The sequence below is a fragment of the Salmo trutta genome, chromosome 31 (assembly GCF_901001165.1).
Source record: "Salmo trutta chromosome 31, fSalTru1.1, whole genome shotgun sequence".
NCBI classification, from domain to species: Eukaryota; Metazoa; Chordata; class Actinopteri; order Salmoniformes; family Salmonidae; genus Salmo; species Salmo trutta.
The window spans coordinates 18,074,236-18,100,554 of record NC_042987.1 but is presented as its reverse complement, the minus strand read 5'-3'; the positions used below and the strand labels follow the sequence as shown (position 1 = coordinate 18,100,554).

Sequence of the window (26,319 nt, the reverse complement as noted above, 5' to 3'; positions counted from 1 at the left end):
GCAGGTTTTCATCAAGGATCTCTCAGTACTTTGCTCCGTTCATCTCTCTCTCGATCCTGACTAGTCTCCCAGTCCCTGAAAAACATCCCCACAGCATGGTGCTGCCACTACCATTCTTCACCGTAGGGTCTCTCACGTCACCCCGCTCCTCCGCACACTCCACTGGCTTCCAGTTGAAGCTCGCATCTGCTACAAGACCATGGTGCTTGCCTACGGAGCTGTGAGGGGAACGGCACCTCTGTACCTTCAGGCTCTGATCAGGCCCTACACCCAAACAAGGGCACTGCATTCATCCACCTCTGGCCTGCTGGCCCCCCTACCTCTGCGGAAGCACAGTTCCTGCTCAGCCCAGTCAAAACTGTTCGCTGCCCTGGCACCCCAATGGTGGAACAAGCTCCCTCACGACGCCAGGACAGCGGAGTCAATCGCCACCTTCCGTAGACACCTGAAACCCCACCTCTTTAAGGAATACCTGGGATAGGATATAGTAATCCTTCTAACCCCCCCCCCCAAAAAAAATATATATAATGTACTATTGTAAAGTGGTTGTTCCACTGGATATCATAAGGTGAATGCACCAATTTGTAAGTCGCTCTGGATAAGAGCGTCTGCTAAATGTCGTAAATGTAAATGATGAGCGGTGCCTGGTTTCCTCCAGACGTGACACATGGCATTCAGGCCAAAGAGTTCAATCTTGGTTTCACCAGACTAGAGAATCTTGTTTCTAAACTCCAAACGGGCTGTCATGTTTTTCCTGAGCAGTGGCTTCCGTCTGGCCACTCTACAATAAAGGCTAATTGGTGGAGTGCTACAGAGATGGTTGTCCTTAGAAAGGTCACTAATCTCCACAGAGGAACTCTGGAGTTCTGTCAGAGTGACCATCAGGCTCTTGGTCACCTCCCTGACCAAGGCCTTTCTCCCCCGATTGCTCAGTTTGGCCAGCTCTAGGAAGAGTCTAAAATTCCTTAGACCCAACAGCTTTGTTTTTGCTCTGACATGCACTGTCAACTGTGGGACCTTTATATAGACAGGTGTGTGCCTTTCCAAATCATGTCCAATCAATTGTATTTACCACAGGTGGACTCCAATCAAGTTGTAGAAACATCTCAAGGATGATCAATGGAAACAGGATGCACCTGAGCTCAATTTTGAGTCATAGGAAAGGGTCTGAATGCTTATGTAAATAAGGTATTTCAATTTTAAAAAAAGTTTTAGCTTTGTCAATATGGGGTATTGTGTTGATTGATGAGGAACATTTTTTAAATCTATTTTAGAATAAGACCGTAATGTAACAATGTGGAAAAAGTGAAGGGGTCTGAATACGCTGTATATCATTGTGTCAAGGCATATGAAGTAACAGGATGTATAGAGCAAACAACGCAATCATCACAACGAATAGGTTGTAATATGGCTTTTTTTTCTGGCTTGGCTTCCCCAGTGATTTTACCCACGCACTGCTACTGGCACACTTTTTCTACCCACACGACAATAAGAATAGTTATATCCTCAATGTTGTCAAGCGAGAGATTGGCATTTGTGCAGATTCCTTTGAATCCTCCACCTGGAACTTGAATAAATACTTTACAAATATGTAAAATCTTAATATTACTTTTATTTACATATGCATGGCAAAGAAATTCTGATTCTGACTTTTCCACTCACTGATATACTGTATCATTCTCTACACGTTTTACAGTAAAGTGAAGACCACACCAAAGACGTCCCCAACACTTTGAAATGCTTAAGAATACCAACACAAAGAGCAGAGATATACAACCTCTAAAAGCCAGTTTACATGAAATGCGCACATATATATTTCATAGCATCGATGACAAAATACACAATATAGCTGTGTCTTACTTGATATCAACTTCCAAATAAAAAAATGAACCAAACAAAAAAACGATGTATATGATCTTGCTGCTAGTTTAGAAGGCACATGGTGAGCATTGCCACTTAAAATGGCCATATCTTAAAGGTAGTAAGCAAGTACCTGCATTCCAATGCAATAACAAAAAGGACATGATGCCATGAGGGTGTTCTTCTGTGCCTAAAATGCCAATTTCAGGCTACCTACAAAATTCCATTCACACCAAAATATCAGTCGCGTTGTTTCTTCAACACTGTTAGACAGTTTGACTGGATCTCAGTACAGCATCATTTCTTTCTAGTAGTTCTTGTTAGGAAGATCAGCAAAAGGGTTACATGAGGGAAATATGCAGGGTGTGTGGATGGTCAGGAAAAAAAGTATTGAATCCTTGACTATATTATAAAGGTTTTTCTGTTTTTTCTGGCAGTTTGAATCATAATGACAATGAACAAACACAGAGTAGCCTTTCTTCTGTCCCAAAGGCACCTTCCATCCAGTGTGTGTCAATTATTCTAACCATAGCTGAAGCCCCACAAATGTCTGTATGTAGAATGACATACGTACAGATGCAGGATCTTAATTTGATCAGTTCTTCAGAGCAGGAAAATAATCCTGCAGCAACAGGTGTTGATACATTTTCCTTAGGGCAAATCAAATCTGACATTTTAAAGTGGAAATTACAAACTTGAGAAGCATTTTTAAACCTTGAATACACCAGAAGTTTGCATTTCCTGCAACAACAGAGTGATCAAATTAAGATCCTACACCTGTACATTTGCTGTGCTTCAATTATCCAAACCAATGTAATTCTCATCACCTTGAGACTACGTCATAAATTCCACCAATAATATTTGAAAAATATCCTGTGCAAGCACAACGGCATGCGTTGTTAGTTTCATTCCCTTCAGACCAAAGAGCTATATATCTCCATAAACTATCTACTATAAAAGGATATTCATATTTTATTTGTACAAAAAGCAGTGGAATATATGGGTACACTGAAAAATGAGGTGCAATTTGATTGAAGAATAGTGGATGGGTACTTGGAAAATTAGCTCAGATATTTATTGGGCAAGTTAAATAAGCACTCTACACAAAGAGAAGCATTCTAATTTTGTTAACATGCGTGTATCGGCAACTTCCAGATCAAACTCCCATTGACTTCAAAGCATGATGTATGCAAATGCTCGAGTTGAGCATTGTTTACATATTAGGATTCAGCCCAAGGTGCTGCACCAATGTTCCTAATTGCCATGTAGCTTTCCATTCACCAATCAAGTCTACCTCAGACATGTGAAGAGATCCATAATCCTTTAGACATGGGGAGCATCTAAGAAAATACCAGTCTTTGTTTAACCCCTTGTGGCCAATAGACAAGCTCAGTCGAGCCAAAGAAATAGATTACTTAAATGGAGAGGTCCGTTCTAGTAATTATATTTCTATTAGTAGAGCAGTCATGTGATAAGCCAACAGAGCCTGACGGGGAGAGTGGGAAAAAGACGGAGAGGAGAGAAGGAACACTTGACCATCAATAATATTTGCTTTGGTTCGGCTCAAATGACCCAATTTAGCCCTCCTGTCCAAAGTCCTCTGTGAATTTTCTCAGTTTGTCCAAATCCTGATCGTTGACTGTTGGCTTTGTGCTGGTCAGGGACCTCAGCATATCAGACTGCAAAGAATAAAAATAGACACATGATCAAAAGGTTATTCAACAGTCATGTTTTCCCAGAAACATTACCATTGAGGCGGGGAAACGGATAAATGAATAATATTAATAAAGTATTATTAAAAACTGAATTATTTTTACACACTCACCATACAAACAACTGGCTCACATAGCTTTTCCCCAGGGACATCCATCCATGTCATCTCGATGCCGTTCGGGTCTCCTGGGGAGCATGGGGTCAAAAGGTCATCTACCACGATGTTGGGGTTGTCTCTCGATGGCCCTCGTACCTTCAATAACAATGTAATTTGCAGTGTTACAAATTAAACTCAACAGCTGCACCGTTGAGAGCATCTTGACTGGCTGCGTCACCACTTGGTATGGCAAATGCTTGGCATCCCACTGCAAGGCACTACAGAGGGTAGTGCGTACAGCACTGGGGCCAAGCTCCCTGCCATCCAGGACCTCTATACCAGGCGGTGTCAGAGGCCCTAAAAAGCATCAAAGACTCCAGCCACCCAAGTCATAGACTGTTCTCTCTGCTACAGCACGGCAAGCGGTACCGATGCATCAAGTTTGGAACCAACAGGACCCTGAACAGCGTCTAACCCCAGGCCAAACACTGCTTAATAGTTAACCAATAGCTACCCCAACTATCTGCATTGACCCTCTTTTGACTCATCACATATGCTGCTGCTACTGTTAATTATCTATCCTGTTGCCTAGCCACTTTATCCCTACCTATATGTACATATCTACCTAAATTACTTTGTACCCCTGCACATCGACTCGGTACTGGTACCCTGTGTAAATAGCCATGTTATTGTTACTCATTGTGTATTTATTCCTTGTGTTATTATTTTTCTATTATTTATATTTTTTTCCTCACTGTGTTGTTGGGAAGGGCCCGTAAATAAGAATTTCCCTGTTAGTCTACACTGGTTTGTTTATGAAGCATGTGACAAATAAAATTTGATATAAAGATTATCACTGAAGAATAAATAGACAACGTTATTCAATGGTCGTCATTATGGAGACGTACCCGCTTGAAGTGAGTGGCTGATTGAACTTTTCTGACTGGTTGCATAAGCGCGTCTCTGACGATGACGCTGACGTCAGCCCCTGAGTACCCGTCTGTCTTCTTTCCCAGGGTGACAAAGTCAGAGTCGTTGAGGCTGGTGGGGGTGGCGCCCAGGTGGAGCTTGAACATGAAGGTGCGGGCGTGTTCCTCTGGCAGGGGGATGTAGATCCTCTTCTCAAACCTGAGATAATTAAGGATGAGTTGTACTGAATGTATCACACATACTCTACAGGAAGAAGCATACATCTACAGTGGGGGGAAAAAAGTATTTGATCCCCTGCTGATTTTGTACGTTTGCCCACTTACAAAGAAATGATCAGTCTATAATTTTAGTGGTAGGTTTATTTGAACAGTGAGACAAAATAACAAAAAAATCCAGAAAAACACATGTCAAAAATGTTATAAAATGATTTGCATTTTAATGAGGGAAATAAGTATTTGACCCCTCTGCAAAACATGACTTAGTACTTGGTGGCAAAACCCTTGTTGGCAATCACAGAGGTCAGACGTTTCTTGGTCTTCTCTGTGGCTCAGTTGGTAGAGCATGGTGTTTGCAACGCCAGGGTTGTGGGTTCGATTCCCACGGGGGGGCCAGTACAAAAAAGAATGCATGAAATTAAATGTATGCATTCACTACTGTAAGTCGCTCTGGATAAGAGCGTCTGCTAACTGACTAAAATGTAAAAATGTAAAATGTTGTAGTTAGCCACCAGGTTTGCACACATCTCAGGAGGGATTTTGTCCCACTCCTCTTCGCAGATCTTCTCCAAGTCATTAAGGTTTCGAGGCTGACGTTTGGCAACTCGAACCTTCAGCTCCCTCCACAGATTTTCTATGGGATTAAGGTCTGGAGACTGGCGAGGCCACTCCAGGACCTTAATGTGCTTCTTCTTGAGCCACTCCTTTGTTGCCTTGGCCGTGAGTTTTGGGTCATTGTCATGCTGGAATACCCATCCACGACCCATTTTCAATGAGCCTGGCTGAGGGAAGGATGTTCTCACCCAAGATTTGATGGTACATGGCCCCGTCCATCGTCCCTTTGATGCGGTGAAGTTGTCCTGTCCCCTTAGCAGAAAAACACCCCCAAAGCATAATGTTTCCACCTCCATGTTTGACGGTGGAGATGGTGTTCTTGGGGTCATAGGCAGCATTCCTCCTCCTCCAAACACGGCGAGTTGAGTTGATGCCAAAGAGCTCCATTTTGGTCTCATCTGACAAACACTTTCACCCAGTTGTCCTCTGAATCATTCAGATGTTCATTGGCAAACTTCAGACGGGCATGTATATGTGCTTTCTTGAGCAGGGGGACCTTGCGGGCGCTGCAGGATTTCAGTCCTTCACGGCGTAGTGTGTTACCAATTGTTTTCTTGGTGACTATGGTCCCAGCTGCCTTGAGATCATTGACAAGATCCTCCTGTGTAGTTCTGGGCTGATTCCTCACCGTTCTCATGATCATTGCAACCCCACGAGGTGAGATCTTGCATGGAGCCCCAGGCCGAGGGATATTGACAGTTCTTTTGTGTTTCTTCCATTTGCGAATAATCGCACCAAATGTTGTCACCTTCTCACCAAGCTGCTTGGCGATGGTCTTGTAGCCCCTTCCAGCCTTGTGTAGGTCTACAATCTTGTCCCTGACATCCTTGGAGAGCTCTTTGCTCTTGGCCATGGTGGAAAGTTTGGAATCTGATTGATTGATTGCTTCTGTGGACAGATGTCTTTTTTACAGTTAACAAGCTGCGGTTAGGAGCACTCCCTTTAACAATGTGCTCCTAATCTCAGCTCGTTACCTGTATAAAAGACACCTGGGAGCCAGAAATCTTTCTGATTGAGAGGGGGTCAAATACTTATTTCCCTCATTAAATTGAAATCAATTTATAACATTTTAGACATGCGTTTTTCTGATTTTTTTTGTTGTTATTCTGTCTCTCACTGTTCAAATAAACCTACCATTAAAATTATAGACTGATCCTTTCTTTATCAGTGGGCAAACGTACAAAATCAGCAGGGGATCAAATACTCCCCCCCCCCACTGTACATCCCCTACATCTACAGGGTAGGTCTGAGCAGCAACAAAAAGCTAAGAAGCAGTGCTGCTGAGTCACAGTTTTCTAACTTCAGTCCAGTGTGTTCACGGTATCCCTAATCACGTTCAAGCTGAGTGGTAAAAGTGATCATACATTTTTATGGCTATGGTGTCACAGTCAAGAATCATAAAGGACAAGTTATTGTGTACACTGTTGAGATGGTAGGCTAAGCCAGTGTAAGAATGTGACATTACCGTCTTCTGATAGCAGAGTCCAACGTCCAAGGGATGTTGGTGGCCCCTAGCACCAGTACACCATCGTTGTCATTCCCAACCCCTGTGGAAAAATTCTCATGAACCATTTACAACCATTTTCACTTAATATGAGCAAAACACCAATACAGTTCATTATAATATCCAGATATATTGTTTTCTGGCTCTCTCACCCTGCATCTGAACCAGGAACTCTGTCTTGATGCGGCGAGCTGCCTCACTCTCATTCTCACTCCTGGAGCCACACAGCGAGTCTATCTCATCTATGAAGATGATGGAGGGCTTGTGCTCCCGTGCAAGGGTGAACAAGTTCTTTACCAACCTGGAGAGGAGAAAGGAGCATCAACATCAAGGTGAGCAGTATCCGGGACACAGATTAAACCTAATACTGGACTATAATAATCTCTATTAAATTTGCTTTTTAGTCCAGGACTAGGCTTAATATTAGGTCTAAATTACAAACAGATTAAAACAGCAGCATTGAACTTTACGTCTCTCCACAATTAATCCCCCATGTTTCCCTGGATTAAGAGTAAAATCTCACTTTTCACTCTCTCCCAGCCACTTGGATACCAGGTCAGATGAGGAGATGGAAAAGAAGGTGGAGTTGTTGGCCTCTGTGGCCACAGCTTTAGCCAGGTAGGATTTTCCTGTTCCAGGAGGACCGAAGAGTAGGATCCCCCTCCATGGCGTTCTTTTGCCTGACAGACAGAGGTTGTTGGGAGAGGTCGTGAATAACATTGGGGCAGAAATAGACTAAGCTTTTCATTTACAAATGAATGAAGGGTAATAACCAATTGACTGTATACTATGCAAGAATGGATGGATTCATTTATTTTCAGTATATTCCTAAGGCCGATCAAATGTTCCAACAGTGGAGGTTTCAGCATGTTTTTCATACATTCAAAATTGTTCTTTCATCATTTCTTCTGTGGTGATCTGAGGCAGTAACACTATGTTACCTGTGAAAAGATGTGGGAATTTGATTGGCAAAATAACAGCTTCTTTCAGGGCTTCTTTGGCTCCCTCTAATCCGGCAACATCATTCCACTTGATGTTTGGCTTTTCCATAACGATAGCCCCTGAAGAACACATCCAGTATGATGGGAACATACAAATCATTTTACAGTGAAGGAAAATGATCAGATACCTTCATGTGAAAATCTAATAATACAGTGCCTTGCAAAGGTGTTCACCCCTTTGGCGTTTTTCATATTTTTGTTGCATTACAACATGTAATTTTAATTGATATTTATGTGGATTTCATGTAATGGACATACACAAAATAGTCAAAATTGGTGAAGTAAAATGAAAAAAATAACTTGTTTAAAAAATTCAAAGAAATAAAAAAACGAAAAAGTGGTGTGTGCATTTGTATCCATCCCCTTAGCAATGAAGCCCCTAAATAAGATCTGGTGCAACCAATTACCTTCAGAAGTCACATAATTAGCTAAATAAAGTCCACCTGTGTGCAATCTAAGTGTCACATGATCTGTCACAATCTCAGTATGTATACACCTGTTCTGAAAGGCCCCAGTGTCTGCAACACCACGAAGACCAAGGAGCTCTCCAAACAGGTCAGGGTTGGGTTATAAAACAATATCTGAAACTTTGAACATCCCACAGACCACCATTAAATCCATTATAAAGAAATGGAAAGAATATGGCACCACAAAAAACCTGCTAAGAGAGGGCCGCCCACCAAAACTCACGGACCAGGCAAGGAAGGCAATCAGAGAGGCAACAAAGATAACCCTGAAGGAGTTATCCCTCAAAGCCCAGACCTCAATCCAATTGAGAATCTGTGGTAGGACTTAGATTGCTGTACACCAGCAGAACTCATCCAACTTGAAGAATGGGCAAAAATCCCAGTGGCTAGACGTGCCAAGCTTATAGAGACTTGCAGCTGTAATTGCTGCAAAAGATGGCTCTACAAAGTATTGACTTTGGGGGGTGAATAGTTATGCATGCGCAAGTTCAGTTTTTTTGTCTTGTTTGTTTCACCAAAAATATTTAGCATCTTCAAAGTGGTAGGCATGTTGTGTAAATCAAATGATACAAACCCCCCCAAAATACATTTTAAATCCAGGTTGTAAGGCAACAAAATAGGAAAAATGCCAAGGGGGTGAATACTTTCACAAGCCATTGTAAACGAGTTAGACATCTCAACGGGATATGGTAAAACTGAAAGTAAAGTGGAAATGAGCCAAATAACCTGTGTCACAATTTTATAGTATGTCAGTGTTGTGATACAAAAAGTGGAACTACCACAGTATGTCAGTGATATAACTAACCTGAAAGTTGGTTCTGAAACTTCTTTTTTTCTGGGTTGTCTCCTTCATCACTCTCATTCCTGCACAATAATAATCCACATAGGTTGACTCATCACATTCCAAATCACTCTGTATAACAGGCTATACCCTACCCACACATAGCAAAGCCTCATTCCACGCACAAAGCCTGCTCCTGCACACACCCTTTGTCATCAGCTTGGGATTCCTTCACAGGCTTGGCAGGTGGAGCCTTCTCCTTCTTCAGGTATTCTTTGAGCTTCTCTGCTCTGTCCAGGTACTCGGCACACTTGGCCCTGATGCTCTGTTTGGCTTTGTCGCCCTGGGATTCATCTGGCAGGAGAGAAATGGACGAATTCTATTAAATACCATATGAAGAAATCAATTACAGTAATCTCCCCTAGACTGTATGACATTCTGTGAAATGGAAAAATAATGCATTCTGCTGATAAGTAGAAGTAGACACTGGACAGAGAACACATTCATCAGATAGTTTTGCCCAGATACCTTTGACGGGTCACTACTGTAGTGAGATTCTAAAATGGTCCCCATTAGCCTAAATGAGACAGAGGTGGTGATATAAACAACTCCACACAAACCAATGGACTGAACAATCCAGAGACTATTACAACCCTAAAAGAGAAAAGAGCATTATGCAAATATCCCGTTGTCGTAAAGCATACATTTCACTACGTGTAGGAAGTACTGAACAGCTTGTTGGTATAAACGCAGGGCCTCGTCGTAGTTCTTAGCTTTATCCTCCTGGGCCGCCTTGCTGGCCAGATCTATGGCTTTCTGAAAAACAGGGATGAGAACATTATGAAAAAAACAAATTAAAAGGATTCGCTGCAAGATAAGTTTGATCTGGTCAATCAGAATTAACTCTTCGATGCAATGGCATAACACAAGCACATAATTCTAATTACAGTAACTAGAAGCAAGTACAGTAACTTACTATATATCAAAAACATTGACCCCATATGCAAGGTTTTATGTACGTTTTACATTTTAGTAATTTAGCAGACGCTCTTATCCAGAGCAACTTACAGTAGTAAATGCATACATTTCATGCATTTTTTTTTTGTACTATGTAGAGCTACAGTTGTGTATGTGGATGTTCCATGAAGTGCTACATGGCACATAGCTCAAAATGTGACCACCTGTAAGACAGAGTATGTTGCAATTTCACTTCCTACAAAAAGTTTGACTGACAGGAAAGACATGACTAAATCAAATAGGCTAATCCAATTAACATATTCAGACAGTAAGCTTAGCTAACGTTAGCTATATCAACAATCAGCTCACGACACTAGCTTTGTGATTAGACAGATAGCTAGCTAATGGTAGTTAGTTAAAACATTATCATGGTACTTGGTTGCTATTCAAATTTCGGATTGTCTCGTCTTGGCCTTGTTGAGGAGGGGAGCACATTTAGAACTAAAATGAACCGGTCAATTTTGCAAGCTACTAGCTTCTAGCAAACGTTGAAGCTATCAAAGCAAGCGGATGTTAGTTAGCTAACCATCTTCAAGCAGGCTTAAAATAACTTGATAGTAACTACTGTCAACATTAACTGCTGTCCTTTCAAGTTGGCGAGCTCGAAGCAAACAAAAAACAACAATTCCGCTAGCTAGCGTCCGAGCTAACAAGTTAGCGTATTACCATAGCCAGATAGATAGCAATCACAGTTAGCTAACGACACTTAGAAAAACAATAATCACCGTAGAGCTACAAATAATAGTTAGTTCGCTAACTAGTGCCATGCTAACTGGGTGGTTTGTCATTTTGCTAACTACTAGCTAATGTAGCTATCCGACGTTAGCTTTCCCAATTTACCTGTAAATTGTTGTTGGCAGCCATATGATTACTTGTAAAAAATGTAAAACAATGCAACGAACAGGCCCTTTATTTGTTAATACTTAAATCGCAGCCCGTCAAAGTCGATAGTCAAGCCTTTTATCAGATCTTTGAATAACTATACATTAAATAAATACAAAATAATACACTTCCGCGTTATGAGATACGGAGTTGATTCTCTTAGAATTCTCACGTGACCGGGGAATGTCCCCGTCATTCATAGACGCACCCATATCTGTGTGGCAATACAATGTTGTAGAGGGATGAAATGTCAAATGTGTAGGATTAGGATCATGTTGACATGTGAAGGATATGCACAATGCAGAGGGCACATCTCCTATTAGTTATATCCTTACCTCCACAGAGTTGCCAGTCAGATGAATGGTAAAATGTAAATCCAATTAGCCTGACATAGGCCTACACTGGCATTTACATAGGACCATAGAATTAGGAATTCGTAATTTAATTCAATCTCTATGCATTGGACAACGTTAATGACGGACATTTTAGCCTAAATTGTTTATAGAATGTTCCACTGTCTAATTACCTCTTTATTTTCTATATACTCCTGTAGTTCTTCCACTCTGTCCAGGTACAGTTTACACTTTTCCCTGATCTTCTGGTTGCCCTCTTTACCCTGTGGTTCACCTGAGGAGAGGAGAGGAGTTAAGTTGTTGACGGTTACACAGGTTATTGTAGAGACCATAGTTTCGGCCTGATGACTCAAACGGAATTCTTCCACTGCTCTTTGTTCGCTACATATTTTGTGGTGATGTCAAAATGAGGGGTGTTGTACAAAATAAAGTCATCAGTGATTTGATCATCTGTAACCAATCAGAGTGTCAAAGCCAATGACACATTTCCAAAACCAGCTTTATCCATGTGTGTCTGGCTCTGACCAAACCCATTGTTTTCAGGGACCAATAAGAATGGTTAGAATGTGTTCGCATTCTAGAAATCCTAGGGGAGATACTCAGATCCACTTTTGATTTTCTGGATTTCCCCTGATTATCTGTGGGTTAAAGGGGAAATAAAAGTAATATCTGAGTTTTTCAGGGGCGAAAGACACTGTCTACCGGTGGGTTAGATATAAATAGCTTTGCTAACAGTGTCCCCACAGCCTCCTGCCTGCAGTGTATCGTGGTCCTCCTAGCTAGCAAGCTAGGACAGTCGCTCCAGCCTGCAGAACACCTGACCTCGCCGTCGTTAACAGTTTAACAGAACTGCGGGAAGGCAATGCCTGACAGGTGGGGGCAAAGGACACTGTCTACCGGTGTTCTAGATACTCTACCGGTGTTTTAGCCGTTGTCTTCTTCTGTGGAGTTTATCAGCGGTTGGCATCCAACGTCATGGTGCATTACCGCCACTTACTGTACTGGAGTGCCCCCTTTTCCCACCTGTGTACCGGAGTCCTTGCTTAAAAATGGACGAATAGAAGTATAAAGAAGGGTTCCTGCAGATGCAGGAATACCTTCATGCAGGAACGATCCGAATTGCTGCCACAATTGCAACCTTCTCCCAGAGCAAGGAGTTTGGGTAGCCAGGTAAAGGGTAGGCTGCACATCACATGGTAATCACTGACATGCCAATATCCATCCTTCCTCTCTGTGTAGGCTACTACTGCTAAATACTCCCCTTATGGCTAGCAACGTCTCCAGTTATTTTTGAATCTCCAGCTAAATTATTTTCTTCAGTTTGTACATTCATTTTGATACTTTGTTTACTTCATGTTTGTGTTGGCCCTTCTCGAGCTCTGCTCCTACAGGTCCGTACGTGCCCGCGGATGCTTGAGAAGTGTGTACCTCTTTTTCCCCAGAGTCTTGTGTCATTTTGTCAATTTATTATTATTTTTAAATATTTTATTTCGATTTATCAAGGGATGCTGCAGCACCCTCAGCACCCCTACTTCCCGTGGCTATGAGCCTGTCTTTCATATTGAAAATGTACCTACCGGTCTGCTTGAGAAAGGCCTTTTAATATTGTGTGATGTTATGATAGTCTGCTTCTAGATGTTTAAATAGTCTTTAGTTGTAAAGGAGGTTTCAACCAATGAATTGGTTATGTAGCCTACACCTCTGCTTGTTGAGGCTATGGCTGCGTTCCACAGCTAAAGCGAGGTGACGCAACAACCAATGGTCATCGATTGATATACTGAGGGGATTCGATTTATCTGGCCCGGTGCCTGGTTAGGCGTGTTTTGCACCGGGTGAAAGTTGACTGCATTGGATTTGGAACCGGGCTGCCTCCTGGGTGTGAGCCAGGTTCTCTGCTCTGTCCGATGGCGAAGTCGGCTCAAAACAAAAGTGATGTAATTAAGCATGTGTAGTAATTAGTAGGATTCTGTGTTTTCCCATGCAAAAGTGATTGCTTTTGATAATAATGCTTTATTTGCCTTCCCTATGATAATTAGCTTAAATTCAAACATATATTTTATGGAAAAGAGGTGTATGTTTATGGACAATGCCTTATGCTGCCTTGTTAGCATCATTACTGTGCGGTGCAGATTACTGTTTGATTTGAGAAGGATGCTCCTTCCTCACCGCTTTTGCCCGTTCACGTCACGGGCCATAGACCGGTGCTCTGCGGCTCAGCATAATCCAATCCGCCCAATGCAATAACATATGATGTGGTTAGCTGATAGGTATACTTAAAATACCTATCCAAGCGTTGTAAGAGCTGTCTGCCAAATCCTGCCGATGGCTTTGCCCAGGTAGTGGCTCAAGGTTTACACGCTTTGCCAGTGTTCTGTAAACTCTGAAGGGGAGAGTTCTCAGAGTAGGCCTATCTGTAGTCTACATGTTGGTAGACTGTATGTATTTTGTTTTACAGTAGGCCATACTTGTCTGTTTCCTTACTCCAAAGTCCTGATTTTGGAATGTGTTCAATTTGATTTTGATTTCTGTAGACAAACATTTTTTGTTCATTGTTTATTGCCTATTTTGCTGACAGGCTATTAGCTAGGCCTACTTCTACACTACAACTTCTAGGCCTACCACCATTTTTACACCATACACTTTGCCTCGTGTCTTCTTACCGTAAGACACACATTTATATTTTGACTAAACTATTTTGTTTCATATAAAACAAGTATCATTCCATACTCCATTTGGTATATCAGATCATTTTAATGCCTCCATAGCCTAGGTAGGCTACCACAAAGTGGCTATTGTTTTAGGCCTAGTCATCAGTAAGTAGCAGGCAAAATACATGCTGTAAATATGCATTTCCTGAATCAGCGTGCAAGAACAAATTGATATTCACAGACAACAGAGACTGGAATAGATTGCAATTGATGCCTTTCCGTCTGTCATTTCCACTGCTAGCTACAGAATTGTAATGGGATACGGTAACATGGGCTAACTCACCCCCTTGGGTAACTTGCCCCCTGCCTGTAACTCTCAGAGAAACCACTTTATGTCACAAAAATGTTTCTAACACTTTCCCTGGCTGCCACTACTCTTGGCTAATAAATCAGACTTTTACCAATACTTGATATAGGGGAGAGTGGGATAAGTTAAGCCAAAGGGGTAAGCTGAGCCACAACCATCCATGTTTCTAAACCATACCCACAATTAATAATTTGACCAAATATTTAGGAAGAGGTCATCATTTCATGGAGTCTCTGAAGGGAGAAACCACATGGAAAAAGTGGTAAGCAAGTTAGGTCCCAAAAACAGATTTTCACCAAGTCAAATTAAGGTTAGAGGTTTCATGATGCTTGTATCTAAACCAAAGTAGATCATTTTATGATTGTTCCATACATCAGTTGGGGTCTCTATAAGCTTCAATTAGGTCCTAACCCTAGCATGAAAGTGCATCGTTGTAGCTGTGTGGGCTAATATAGTCAAAATGTTTGCTTTGGTTGAGCCAATGGCATGTTGAGCAAATTGAAGTGTTTTCTTCCCAGGTGTAATGCAAGGCTGGAATATGAGGCAACAACAGGGCCTGTTAAACGTTATTAAGTACAAGTGTTTGTTAGGTGTTAACCCAGTGTTAAAATACGCTTAAAATGACTAAGACAAAAAGTGATTGTGATTGTGTTGAATTATATTGGGAAATGAAGATAGACATGTTTTTTAAAAGTTGTATTTCATTCAGTACAGAAATGTGTATGCGGTTTAACTTACCCTGGCTCAATTTACCTTATAACGTTACCTGGGGTAAGTTGTGCCAAGAGCACTTTTTTTTGGACAAGCAATGTTTTCAAAACAGTAATGTTTAATTGAATTCTGATTATTTCCAGGGAAAGGCAACATCCTGAAATATATGTAGATACCGAATGATTCTGAACAAATTGCTCAATATACCCCACTTTCCGTACAGTCCGAAACATAGCAATGCAAAATTGTCAGAATGTTGAATAAAATAGAATTTGAATTTATACCGGTTGTCTGTGCGGTTGGTCCTTCAGCAGCATGAAATTTGAGACAAAAGACATCCACAAGAAAGTATTGTTTACCCGACTTTTTTTTTTAGCGTTGGCTCTGCCGTTTAAATTTCTATCACCTAGTACATTCGATTTGATACCATGTAAGCTCTTGCAGGCTTCGGTTACATGAATGCCTCACATGCATGTACTTCCGTCTTGTGTACGTGCCTTTGCAACGTAAATGTGCGTGGCCAACATAATTTGAAGGCATCGCCACGTTTTGTGCCTACCACTACTCTTGCTCAACTAAAAATGTAATCTATCAGGCTAATTGGAGCTCCGTACTGCATCGCCGTGTGCCGCCCAAATGTTGCAACTACGCGGAGGGCTCTGTATAGCTTCGCATTGACATGATTGGTTGACAGTAAGTGGGGGGTCCTGTATAAACACAAACTCCCTTTCTTGACAACAGCTCTGCTCCGCGAAGGATGAATGCTCTGACTTCTGCGGAGGCCACATCATAGTAAATACTGTACGGTCACAGCATGTGTCGGATTGACCATGTAGAGCCTTTTAGGCCTAGCTACATGGCCTGTAACCTGATTAGAAAATAAAGGTGAGAAGTAAGCATATGCAATGAATGCACATGACATTTTTGTCATTTAGCAGACACTCTTATCCAGGGCAACTTACAATAACAATTAAGTGTCATGCTCAAGGGCACATTGACAGATTTTTCACCTAGTCAACTCCATGATTCAAACCAGCAACCTTTCAGTTACTGGCCCAATGCTTTTAACCGCTAGGCTACCTGCCACCCAGGGAGACTGCAACCTTACAAGCCAGAATGTTGAATAAAATGACATTTAAACTTACTCTACCAGTTGTCTGTGCGGTTTGTCCTTCATCTGCTTGAAATTTGAGATAAAATATCCACAGGAAAGTATTGTTTACCATAATTTTGTTAAAAATGTTGAGCAGCTGAAGTACAAACCCCACAGACAACCGGTAAAGTACTTTTAAATGTCATTTTATTAAACATTCTGGCTTGTAAGGAACAGATACAGTGAGGGAAAAAAGTATTTGATCCCCTGCTGATTTTGTACGTTTGCCCACTGACAAAGAAATGATCAGTCTATAATTTTAATGGTAGGTTTATTTGAACAGTGAGAGACAGAATAACAACAAAAAATCCAGAAAAACACATGTCAGAAATGTTATAAAATGATTTGCATTTTAATGAGGGAAATAAGTATTTGACCCCTCTGCAAAACATGACTTAGTACATGGTGGCAAAACCCTTGTTGGCAATCACAGAGGTCAGACGTTTCTTGTAGTTGGCCACCAGGTTTGCACACATCTCAGGAGGGATTTTGTCCCACTCCTCTTTGCAAATCTTCTCCAAGTCATTAAGTTTTCGAGGCTGACGTTTGGCAACTCGAACCTTCAGCTCCCTCCACAGATTTTCTATGGGATTAAGGTCTGGAGACTGGCGAGGCCACTCCAGGACCTTAATGTGCTTCTTTTTGAGCCACTCCTTTGTTGCCTTGGCCGTGTGTTTTGGGTCCTTGTCATGCTGGAATACCCATCCACGACCCATTTTCAATGCCCTGGCTGAGGGAAGGAGGTTCTCACCCAAGATTTGACGGTACATGGCCCCGTCCATTTGATGTGGTGAAGTTGTCCTGTCCCCTTAGCAGAAAAACACCCCCAAAGCATAATGTTTCCACCTCCATGTTTGATGGTGGGGATGGTGTTCTTGGGGTCATAGGCAGCATTCCTCCTCCTCCAAACACGGCGAGTTGAGTTGATGCCAAAGAGCTCCATGTTGGTCTCATCTGACAAACACTTTCACCCAGTTGTCCTCTGAATCATTCAGATGTTCATTGGCAAACTTCCGACGGGTATGTATATGTGCTTTCTTGAGCAGGGGGACCTTGCGGGCGCTGCAGGATTTCAGTCCTTCACGGCGTAGTGGGTTACCAATTGTTTTCTTGGTGACTATGGTCCCAGCTGCCTTGAGATCATTGATAAGATCCTCCCGTGTAGTTCTGGGCTGATTCCTCACTGTTCTCATGATCATTGCAACTCCACGAGGTGAGATCTTGCATGGAGCCCCAGGCTGAGGGAGATTGACAGTTCTTTTGTGTTTCTTCCATTTGCGAATAATCGCACCAACTGTTGTCACCTTCTCACCAAGCTGCTTGGCGATGGTCTTGTAGCCCATTCCAGCCTTGTGTAGGTCTACAATCTTGTCCCTGACATCCTTGGAGAGCTCTTTGGTTTTGGCCACGGTGGAGAGTTTGGAATCTGATTGATTGATTGCTTCTGTGGACAGGTGTCTTTTTTACAGGTAACAAGCTGCGGTTAGGAGCACTCCCTTTAACAGTGTGCTCCTAATCTCAGCTCGTTACCTGTATAAAAGACACCTGGGAGCCAGAAATCTTTCTGATTGAGAGGGGGTCAAATACTTATTTCCCTCATTAAAATGCAAATCAATTTATAACATTTTTGACATGCGTTTTTCTGGATTTTTTTGTTGTTATTCTGTCTCTCACTGTTCAAATAAGGATACCTTTAAAATTATAGACTGATCATTTATTTGTCAGTGGGCAAACGTACAAAATCAGCAGGGGAGCAAATACTTTTTTCCCTCACTGTACATGACTTTCAGGCATTAGTTTCAGGCTGTATATACAAATTAATTTTTTATTACAGCCTGATTAATCAGACTAGTCCAGGGCCAACTCAGTCATGACTTCCATGGTCAGCCAGTCCAAGCAGATTAGTATTCGACCCAAAATAAATATATAATAAAGGAAACTACAAAAAAGCATGCTCAAACTAAAGATTCAAAATCAATTGAAAGGCCTCATCGCCACCAAACAAACCAGCAGCCTCACGACTCTCCCAGGTGGGACACCTACTGACAACAGAGAGGAAGAGGCAAAGTGAGAGGGTCGACTCCGCCCAAAATCTGTTCAGTCTGATTAAGTGTTATAGAGTTAAGCAGACCAAGAGAAGTGTTTTTGTTTGGGGAGCAATGAGAGAGTGTTGAATTTGGTCAAGATTAAAGTGAATTGCTATTTTGATAGGTGAGGCTTATTTGATTGAATAGAAGTTGTATAATGCTTAGGTTGTTACGGGTGTATTGATATGTTTTTCTACAAAAGATCATTGGCTAGCTAGAATGTTCCCACCTGATCTCGTCTCCTTCCCGATAGCTGGATGCCCCTTTGATTTATTTATTAAATAAAAATAAATGTTTCAACTGTAGCCATTTATATTCCTTCATAGTTTGTTTGCCCCCTCATGGCCAACATCCACATGCCACATTTTTACCAAACTAAGATTTTTTGTGTCAGCAGTTAGACATTTTGCTAAAGGGGGTCAAGTTGCCCCAAATTACCATATGTGATGCTCCATACCCCTTACATCTTGGCTTGTGTAAAGTTCAGCAATACAAAATGTGTATTTAATATCTTTCCGATTTTTCTCTGTTTTTTTGAGAACCATATGCAACTGGATACGGACATTTATAAAATACACTATTCTTCCAAATCAAGAATTAAGAAAGTATCGCCAAGAACAGGTTAGTTGAAAAATTCCTTGCTGAACTTAACACTAGCCAAGCTGTAACGGGTTTGGAGCATCAGATCCCATTACAATTCTATAGCTACTGAACAGCATGTCCTGTCCGTATGATATTTGGTCCATTTCTTCAGGAGCGATGGTTACATACGTTTTACAATGTGCAGGAAGCACTTGACAGCGTGTTGGTAAGATTTGATAGCCTCCGTGTAGTTCCCAGCCTGGTCCTCCTGGGAGGCTTTCTGTGCTACAGCTATAGCTTTCTGAAATGAGAGTGTGAGAAGGATGAGTTGGGCAGAAAGGAGTGGTAGAGAGAGGGATGAGTTGAGCAGAAAGGAGTGGTAGAGAGAGGGATGAGTTGGGCAGAAAGGAGTGGTAGAGAGAGGGATGAGTTGAGCAGAAAGGAGTGGTAGAGAGAGGGATGAGTTGGGCAGAAAGGAGTGGTAGAGAGAGGGATGAGTTGAGCAGAAAGGAGTGGTAGAGAGAGGGATGAGTTGGGCAGAAAGGAGTGGTAGAGAGAGGGATGAGTTGAGCAGAAAGGAGTGGTAGAGAGAGGGATGAGTTGGGCAGAAAGGAGTGGTAGACAGAGGGATGAGTTGGTCAGAAAAGTGTAGGAGAGAGGGAGGAGTGTGGCAGAAGAAAGTAGGAGGAGTTGGGCACTGCTGCTACTCAGTCACAGCATCATTCACTGTCACTGTTCATCACACAGTCTCCTATTATGTCTACATTCATTGCTTCATTTGAGTGAGACATTTTTGTCATTTAGCAGATGCTCTTATCCAGAGCAAGTTTGGTTAAGTGCCTTGCCCAAGGGCACATCAACAGATTTTTCCCCTAGTTGGCTTGGGGATTCAAACGAGTGACCTTGAGGTTACTAGCCCAATGTTCTTAACCTTTAGGCTACCTGACAAGACAGACTCATAACATTCTTATGCTCTGATTAGATCATGGAATACATGGGGATGGAGCATCAGCATCACAAGCCACTACCGAATTTCTCTTAGCTGTGTTAAAGTGAACACTATTTTAAGTGGCTCACAATGGCTTTATTTGGCTCTGGAACAAGCTGTTGTCCAGCAGATTTATCTCAAATGTGGGAGCTCATCTTTGTTAATGAAACCAACAGCTGTAGTGTAGCGATTGCATGGACAGTACAAATTCACAATAGACCTTCTCTTTATAACATACTGTACTATTTTAGTTTGTTTGAATGTAAGTTAACAAGTTGATCAGCTTCTCAAAAGTGACAACACAGCACTAATACAAGAAACACACGCTTGACTACAGTTCTATGATGACACTGGCCCCAAGACGGCTTGACAGTCTCACTCTGACAAGTGGAATCAAACTCATAGGCCCATAAACATCCACTACTAATTTACAAGAAAGCATAGATGTGTCTACCAAGATAAAGTGCTATTTAAATGAATAGTCAGTCACTTTACCTGTAAATTTGTTGGCTCCATGGGAAGTTTTCAGGCAGTCAGTTGCTACTGAGAACCAACACAGTCTGAGCCCCTTGATATTTCTGTTTCGTTTACCCACCCAGCCATTAACTTGTTGCTTATCTCACCGGCTCGTCACAGCAGACATGCGACTGAGAGACTTTCCTGTAGAAAAGAATGACAACAATGCTGAGGGCTGCGACTGAGACCCGCCTGCCTGTGAGTCATAATGACAAGCTTGTTATGCAAGTATAGTCAACAGTCCAGGAAAACATTCACAGTAGGATAATAGGCTAACATTATTAACCTTATTAGCTTTCTCCCGTATCTGTCCTTTATGCAAAGAGGAAGTTTAAAACTCCCCCTAGAGGGGATAAAACAGAGAAAAAAGTCTACATCAAATCCAAATAAAGTGCCAGGGTAAAGGAATGTAGTAATCAGTGGTGTAAAGTACTTAAGTAAAAATACTTTAAAGTACTACTTAAGTCGTTTTTTGGGGTATCTGTACTTTACTTTACTATATATATTTTTGACAACTTTTACTTTTACTTCACTACATTCCTAAAGAAAATAATGTACTTTTTAATCCATACATTTTCCCTGACACCCAAAAGTACTCTTTTCATTTGAATGCTTAGCAGGAAAGGAAAATGGTCCAATTCATGCACTTATCCCTGGTCATCCCTACTGCTTCTGATCTGGCGGAATCACTAAACACAAATGCTTCGTTTGTAAATTTATGTCTGAATGTTGGGAGTGCACCCCTGGCTATCCCTAAATAAAGTAAAAAACAAGAAAATGGTGCCGTCTGGTTTGCTTAATATAAGGATTTATAAATGATTTATTCTTTTACTTTTGATACTTAAGTATATTTTAGCAATTAAAATGACTTTTGATTCTTAAGTATATTAAAAACCAAATACTTTTAGACTTACTCAAGTAGTATTTTACTGGGTGACTTTCACTTTTACTTTAGTTATTTTCTATTAAGGTATCTTTACTTTTACTCAAGTATGACAATTGGGTACTTTTTCCACCACTGGTAGTAAGTACATCATATTTTTATTTTACCCTTATTTTACCAGATCTACCGGTGTGAGGTCATCAACAGCAACAGGATTAAACACAGCGAGTGTCCTGATCTAAAACATGATATAGAAGCTCCTGTTGCCCTGGGGTGTCAGGGATGTGACACTGCAGCAGTGCTGTGTGTTTTGTGCTCGGGAGTGCTGTAAATTGCCCTCTTGTCAGACTCGTGGTGTAGATCTCCACAAGGTGTCGCTCTAGGACCAGTGGTTTGTGATAATGATGGGAACTCGATGCCTCAAGTGTTTTTTTTTAGGTAGACTACTGCCTGTCCTGTAGTATGGGTAATGCAGTTAGTGAATATTATACTTGCAAAGAATAGTCCACAGTGGGAGAAGATAGGACATATTATCTGAACAGCACATTATTTCTGTTGCCCAATTGAATAGATAAACCAAATTTGTAATTTGACTAATTCTGTAGGGGATAGAATCTGTTGATAATCCACTATGTTCAGACCCTGCACATATTCACTAAACCTGGCACTGGAAATGGCAAAGGTATGCAGGAGAAGGGAGTGTGTCTCTGGATGAATCTGGGTTGGGTGTGGCTCAGTATGGCAGTCTGTTTTTGGATGGGATTGATGGATGTTTTTTTTAACATTGCCAGTTACATTCCAGTTTTTCTCTCTGTCAACAATTGTTCATGCAGTCTATTTTATTTGAAGCAAATCAAATCAAGACTCAGTGGTTCCCTGCAACTGTCATATAACTGTTTTGCATTAGGCCACTATAATTAGACTATACAATCTCACATTTTATTGTGAAACAAATCAGTGGTTAGTTGAAGGTTGGCCATGATTCAGGAATCACAACGATCCGTTAAATGACCGCTGTATTTTGAAATAATTGCACCAAAAAATATCTGTGAGCTGGTGTCAAAACTTTGTCTCCAAAAATGTCTAGTGAAATATTTTCTTGCGTTACTGATACTTTTTCTACTTTGGCTTGAACGTGATTCAATACAGGATAATTTATAGAGAGAATTTGGCCCCAAGTCAAGTAGGGCCTAGGCTATAACTCACTGGTGACACCCAATAACTGTATTGACACTTGATACGGCCCCGGGTGGCAGAGTTTGATTAGGGAGAAACGGGAGCAAGTGCTTATTTCACGAGGGAACATGTAGAGGGGAAGCACATAGACAGAGGCAACAGCAGCAGCAGAGACACAAGCGGAACTTTTACATCAGCACACTTGAACCGCTCAAGGGGACTGGATTGTTTTATGCGTGGAGATTGCGTATTATTTCACGGGGATCTAGATAACTTGAACTGCGAGTTGCAATTTGATTTGAGCATCTACAGAGATTATTGAGGTGGAAGGAACATGGCGAGGGGGGTGAAGAGAGCTCACCCCGTTGCTTTATTATTTACTTTGATGCTCTTATTTTGGCGGGACGTTAACGCGCAGGTGTCTTTTAACGAAATAACCGGGTTTAGTTTGAGCCCTCCGTACTTCAACCTCGCGGAGGGGTCACGGATATCCGCCACCGCAACTTGCGGTGAAGATGAAGCGGGGAGACCGAGATCTGATTTGTACTGTAAACTTGTCGGAGGACCTACCTTTGGACTCCCTAGTCAAACGATACAGGTAATGAGTGAACGACATTTACGGTTTCATGATTTGTTGTTTTAATTTTTAAACGTTTTGATCACCACCTTTCTGCCTTTAATAATAATGTTTACAGTTCAAATGTAAGTTTTAGCTACGCAAGAGGTTGGCTGGCATGGGTGCATGCGTAAAAGACACATGTAGCCTATTAATGTGCACGTCTTAATAGCATTGTTCTGAAGACATAACATGGACAGATACCAACAGAAACACAACCCATAGCGCAGAATAAAATCGTATTTGTATTATTCAATCAAAGTAAGGAAGTTGTTTCCTTTCAAGCTAGTGATTTTCTTATGATTTTCCCTCCCATACATACATCTATATATTCCGATGTGAAATACCATATTTACAGTTAAACTGGTATTACAGTTGAATGGTCCTCCACGCTTCCTTGCTATTGCACCCAGACTATTGTACACCTGCCAGAAATAGTTTTGACCATTGTGTTTAACTGCTGAGCTCACCAATGAGAATGCCCTCTCAACAGTAGACTTGCCCCTTCAGGAGTTTCAATACCTTTGGAACACTAAGAGGCTTTAAAACCTACACAAAGAAAGGCCCTAGTAGGCCTATATATTGCTTGCTATCATTATTGTATAGCGGGAAATTGGTTTACTGTTGCAGTATTTCCAGATATCGCTATTACCATTGTTGCTACAATTCAAACCAAATCAAATTTTGTTATTCACATGCGTCGAATACAACAGGTGTAGACCTTACAGTGAAATGCTTACTTACAAGCTCCTAACCAACAATGCAGCAAAAAAAATATTAATAATAATATGAAATAAAAGTAACAAGTAGTTAAATAGCAGCAGTAAAGTAACAATAGCGAGACTATATACAGGGGGTACCGGTACAGAGTCAATGTGCGGGGGCACCGGTTAGTTGAGGTAATTGAGGTAATATGTAGGTAGAGTTATTAAAGTGACTATGCATAGATAATAACAGAGAGTAGCAGCTGCGTAAAAGAGGGGGGGGGGGCAATGCAAATAGCCTGGGTAGCCATTTGATTAGATGTTCAGGAGTCTTATGGCTTGGGGGTAAAAGCTGTTTAGAAGCCTCTTGGACCTAGACTTGGCGCTCCGGTACCGCTTGCAGTGCGGTAGCAGAGAGAACAGTCTATGACTAGGGTGGCTGGAGTCTTTGACAATTTTTAGGGCCTTCCTCTGACACCGCCTGGTGTAGAGGTCCTGGATGGCAGGCAGCTTAGCCCCAGTGATGTACTGGGCCGTACACACTACCCTCTGTAGTGCCTTGCAGTTGCCATACTAGTTGCCATACCAGTTGCCAGCAGTTGCCATACCAGGCAGTGATGCAACCAGTCAGGATGCTCTCGATGGTGTAGCTTTAGAACCTTTTGAGGATCTGAGGATCCATGCCAAATCTGGAAATAGGTTTTGTTGTTTCCTCTTCACAACTGTCTTGGTGTGCTTGGAGCATGTTAGGTTGTTGGTTATGTGGACACCAAGGAACTTGAAGCTTTCAACCTGCACCACCACAGCCCCATCGATGAGAATGGGGGCGTGCTCGGTCCTCCATTTCCTGTAGTCCACAATCATCTCCTTTGTCTTGATCACGTTGAGGGAGAGGTTGTTGTCCTGGCACCACACGACCAGGTCTCTGACCTCCTCCCTATAGGCTGTCTCGTCGTTGTCAGTGATCAGGCCACTGTTGTGTCATCGGCAAACTTAATGATGGTGTTGGAGTCGTGCCTGGCCGTGCAGTCATGAGTGAACAGGGAGTACAGGAGGGGACTGAGAGCGCACCCCTGAGGGGCCCCTGTGTTGAGGATCAGCATGGCAGATGTGTTGTTACCTACCCTTACCACCTGGCGGGGCAGACCGTCAGGAAGTCCAGGATCCAGTTTCAGAGGGAGGTGTTTAGTCCCAGGGTCCTTAGCTTATTGATGAGCTTTGTGGGCACTATGGTATTGAACTGCTGTAGTCAGTGAATATAATTCTCACATAGGTGTTCCTTTTGTCTCGTTAAAGGGAAAAAAAGCTTCCAGTTCGTGGTGAGTAATCGCTGTTCTGATGTCCAGAAGTTATTTTTGGTCATAAGAGATGGTAGCAGCAATATTATGTACAAGATAAGTTAAAAAATAAGTTACAAACAACGCAAAAAAACTAACATAAAAACACACTTGGTTAGGAGCAGGTAAAACGTCAGCCATCTTCTCCGGTGCCGTCTTCTTGATGCATGTGATTACTTGCGCTGTCTGCAGATGTGTAACTGTGGCTTATTAATTTTCTTGAATACGAGTTTACTATGCACTGAATGTGTGGCTTTGTGTTGGTGGGACTCTATTTACATGTGTTTATATGTGTTTTGGGCTCACAGTAACACCATTTCATTGACCCTGCAGGGACAGTATTGTGACAGATGCAACTCCAATGAGCCAAACAAGGCCCACCCGGTGAGTAACGCCATCGATGGCACTGAGCGCTGGTGGCAGAGCCCGCCTCTCTCCCGGGGACCTATGTACAATGAGGTGAACGTCACTTTGGACCTGGGACAGGTGAGTGACCCAAACCTGGAGGGCTTTCATTGATTCCATCCTACTCAGCCAAGTGCTGTACCTTCACGGTGACTGTAGTTGAGAGTATGAAATATAACAGTGGGATGTCACAGGGTGAATACAGCCAAGCCTCTAAGTTTTCCTTGTCTGAGACAGACAGGCAGCGCTAGTCATGTGAGGGATGTCCTACATCTGGCTGCATGCCAGGAATCAGCCTCAGATCATGCCCCTGTGGCTGGGGGATATGCATCTATTATGACCCGTGGCTGCAGTGGGGGCTGCTGCAGGAGTTTGGCTCACGGCCCATGAAATTGCACCATATGCTCAATTATCCACAGTGAGGGGAAAGAGGGTGGGATTCTGTCCAGGGATTAGGGATCAGAGGGATGTTAAAGATCTGGGGGGGGGGGGTGAAGAGGGTTCAGAGCTGGACCCGTTGTGATTGAGAAACAGGTTTGGTCTGCGGATCAGGGGTCGGTACCAAATGGAGATCCGTAGGAAGTAAATCTTCCTAAAAGTGAGTACCACACCGCATCCATGTTCCCTAGGAGGACTGTGGGAGGAAGAGAATGGGTGACGGTGGCAGATTCTCCCATCTCTGTTTTTAGCTGGGCTGAACTAAGCTAAACG

The 26,319-nt window shown here is 42.1% G+C and overlaps 2 protein-coding genes across 6 annotated transcripts in view; one reads left to right on the top strand and one right to left on the bottom strand.

The window, feature by feature from the left end:
• Window positions 1-1,592: 1,592 nt before the first annotated feature.
• LOC115169665 (vacuolar protein sorting-associated protein 4B) lies at window positions 1,593-20,629 on the bottom strand. 3 transcript variants are annotated; one of them, XM_029725525.1, is made up of 13 exons: window positions 20,467-20,629; window positions 19,173-19,284; window positions 11,609-11,709; window positions 9,888-9,999; window positions 9,390-9,537; window positions 9,208-9,266; window positions 7,876-7,995; window positions 7,458-7,614; window positions 7,087-7,235; window positions 6,896-6,977; window positions 4,579-4,798; window positions 3,686-3,826; window positions 1,593-3,539 (listed from the first exon to the last, which is right to left on the bottom strand). In XM_029725525.1, the coding sequence occupies exons 1-13, from the start codon at window positions 20,485-20,487 to the stop codon at window positions 3,438-3,440; spliced, it is 1,524 nt and encodes a 507-aa protein (XP_029581385.1). In that variant the 5' UTR covers window positions 20,488-20,629; the 3' UTR covers window positions 1,593-3,437. The 3 variants fall into 3 exon arrangements, with proteins under 3 accessions (XP_029581385.1, XP_029581386.1, XP_029581387.1); XM_029725526.1 differs by lacking the exons at window positions 11,609-11,709; window positions 19,173-19,284; window positions 20,467-20,629 and adding exons at window positions 10,252-10,364; window positions 11,041-11,261; XM_029725527.1 differs by lacking the exons at window positions 11,609-11,709; window positions 19,173-19,284; window positions 20,467-20,629 and adding an exon at window positions 11,041-11,261.
• A 2,030-nt stretch (window positions 20,630-22,659) lies between these two features.
• The window catches only part of LOC115169663 (laminin subunit alpha-3), a 97,129-nt gene continuing 93,469 nt past the window's right edge, over window positions 22,660-26,319 (top strand). For all 3 annotated transcript variants that reach the window (XM_029725521.1, XM_029725520.1, XM_029725519.1), the window contains exons 1-2: window positions 22,660-23,144; window positions 25,537-25,689. In XM_029725521.1, coding sequence (XP_029581381.1) covers window positions 22,881-23,144; window positions 25,537-25,689 — 417 coding nt within the window. In that variant the 5' untranslated portion in view covers window positions 22,660-22,880. The remainder of the gene's footprint in view (window positions 23,145-25,536; window positions 25,690-26,319) is intronic.

Coding starts and splice junctions, on each gene's coding strand:
- LOC115169665 (XM_029725525.1), bottom strand. CDS start 20,487: ATGGAGCCAACAAATTTACAG. Junction 9,538..9,887: donor CTTCCTACACGTAGTGAAAT/GTATGCTTTACG, acceptor CTCTCCTGCCAG/ATGAATCCCAGGGCGACAAA. Junction 7,996..9,207: donor GTTTCAGAACCAACTTTCAG/GTTAGTTATATC, acceptor TGTGTTCTTCAG/GGGCTATCGTTATGGAAAAG.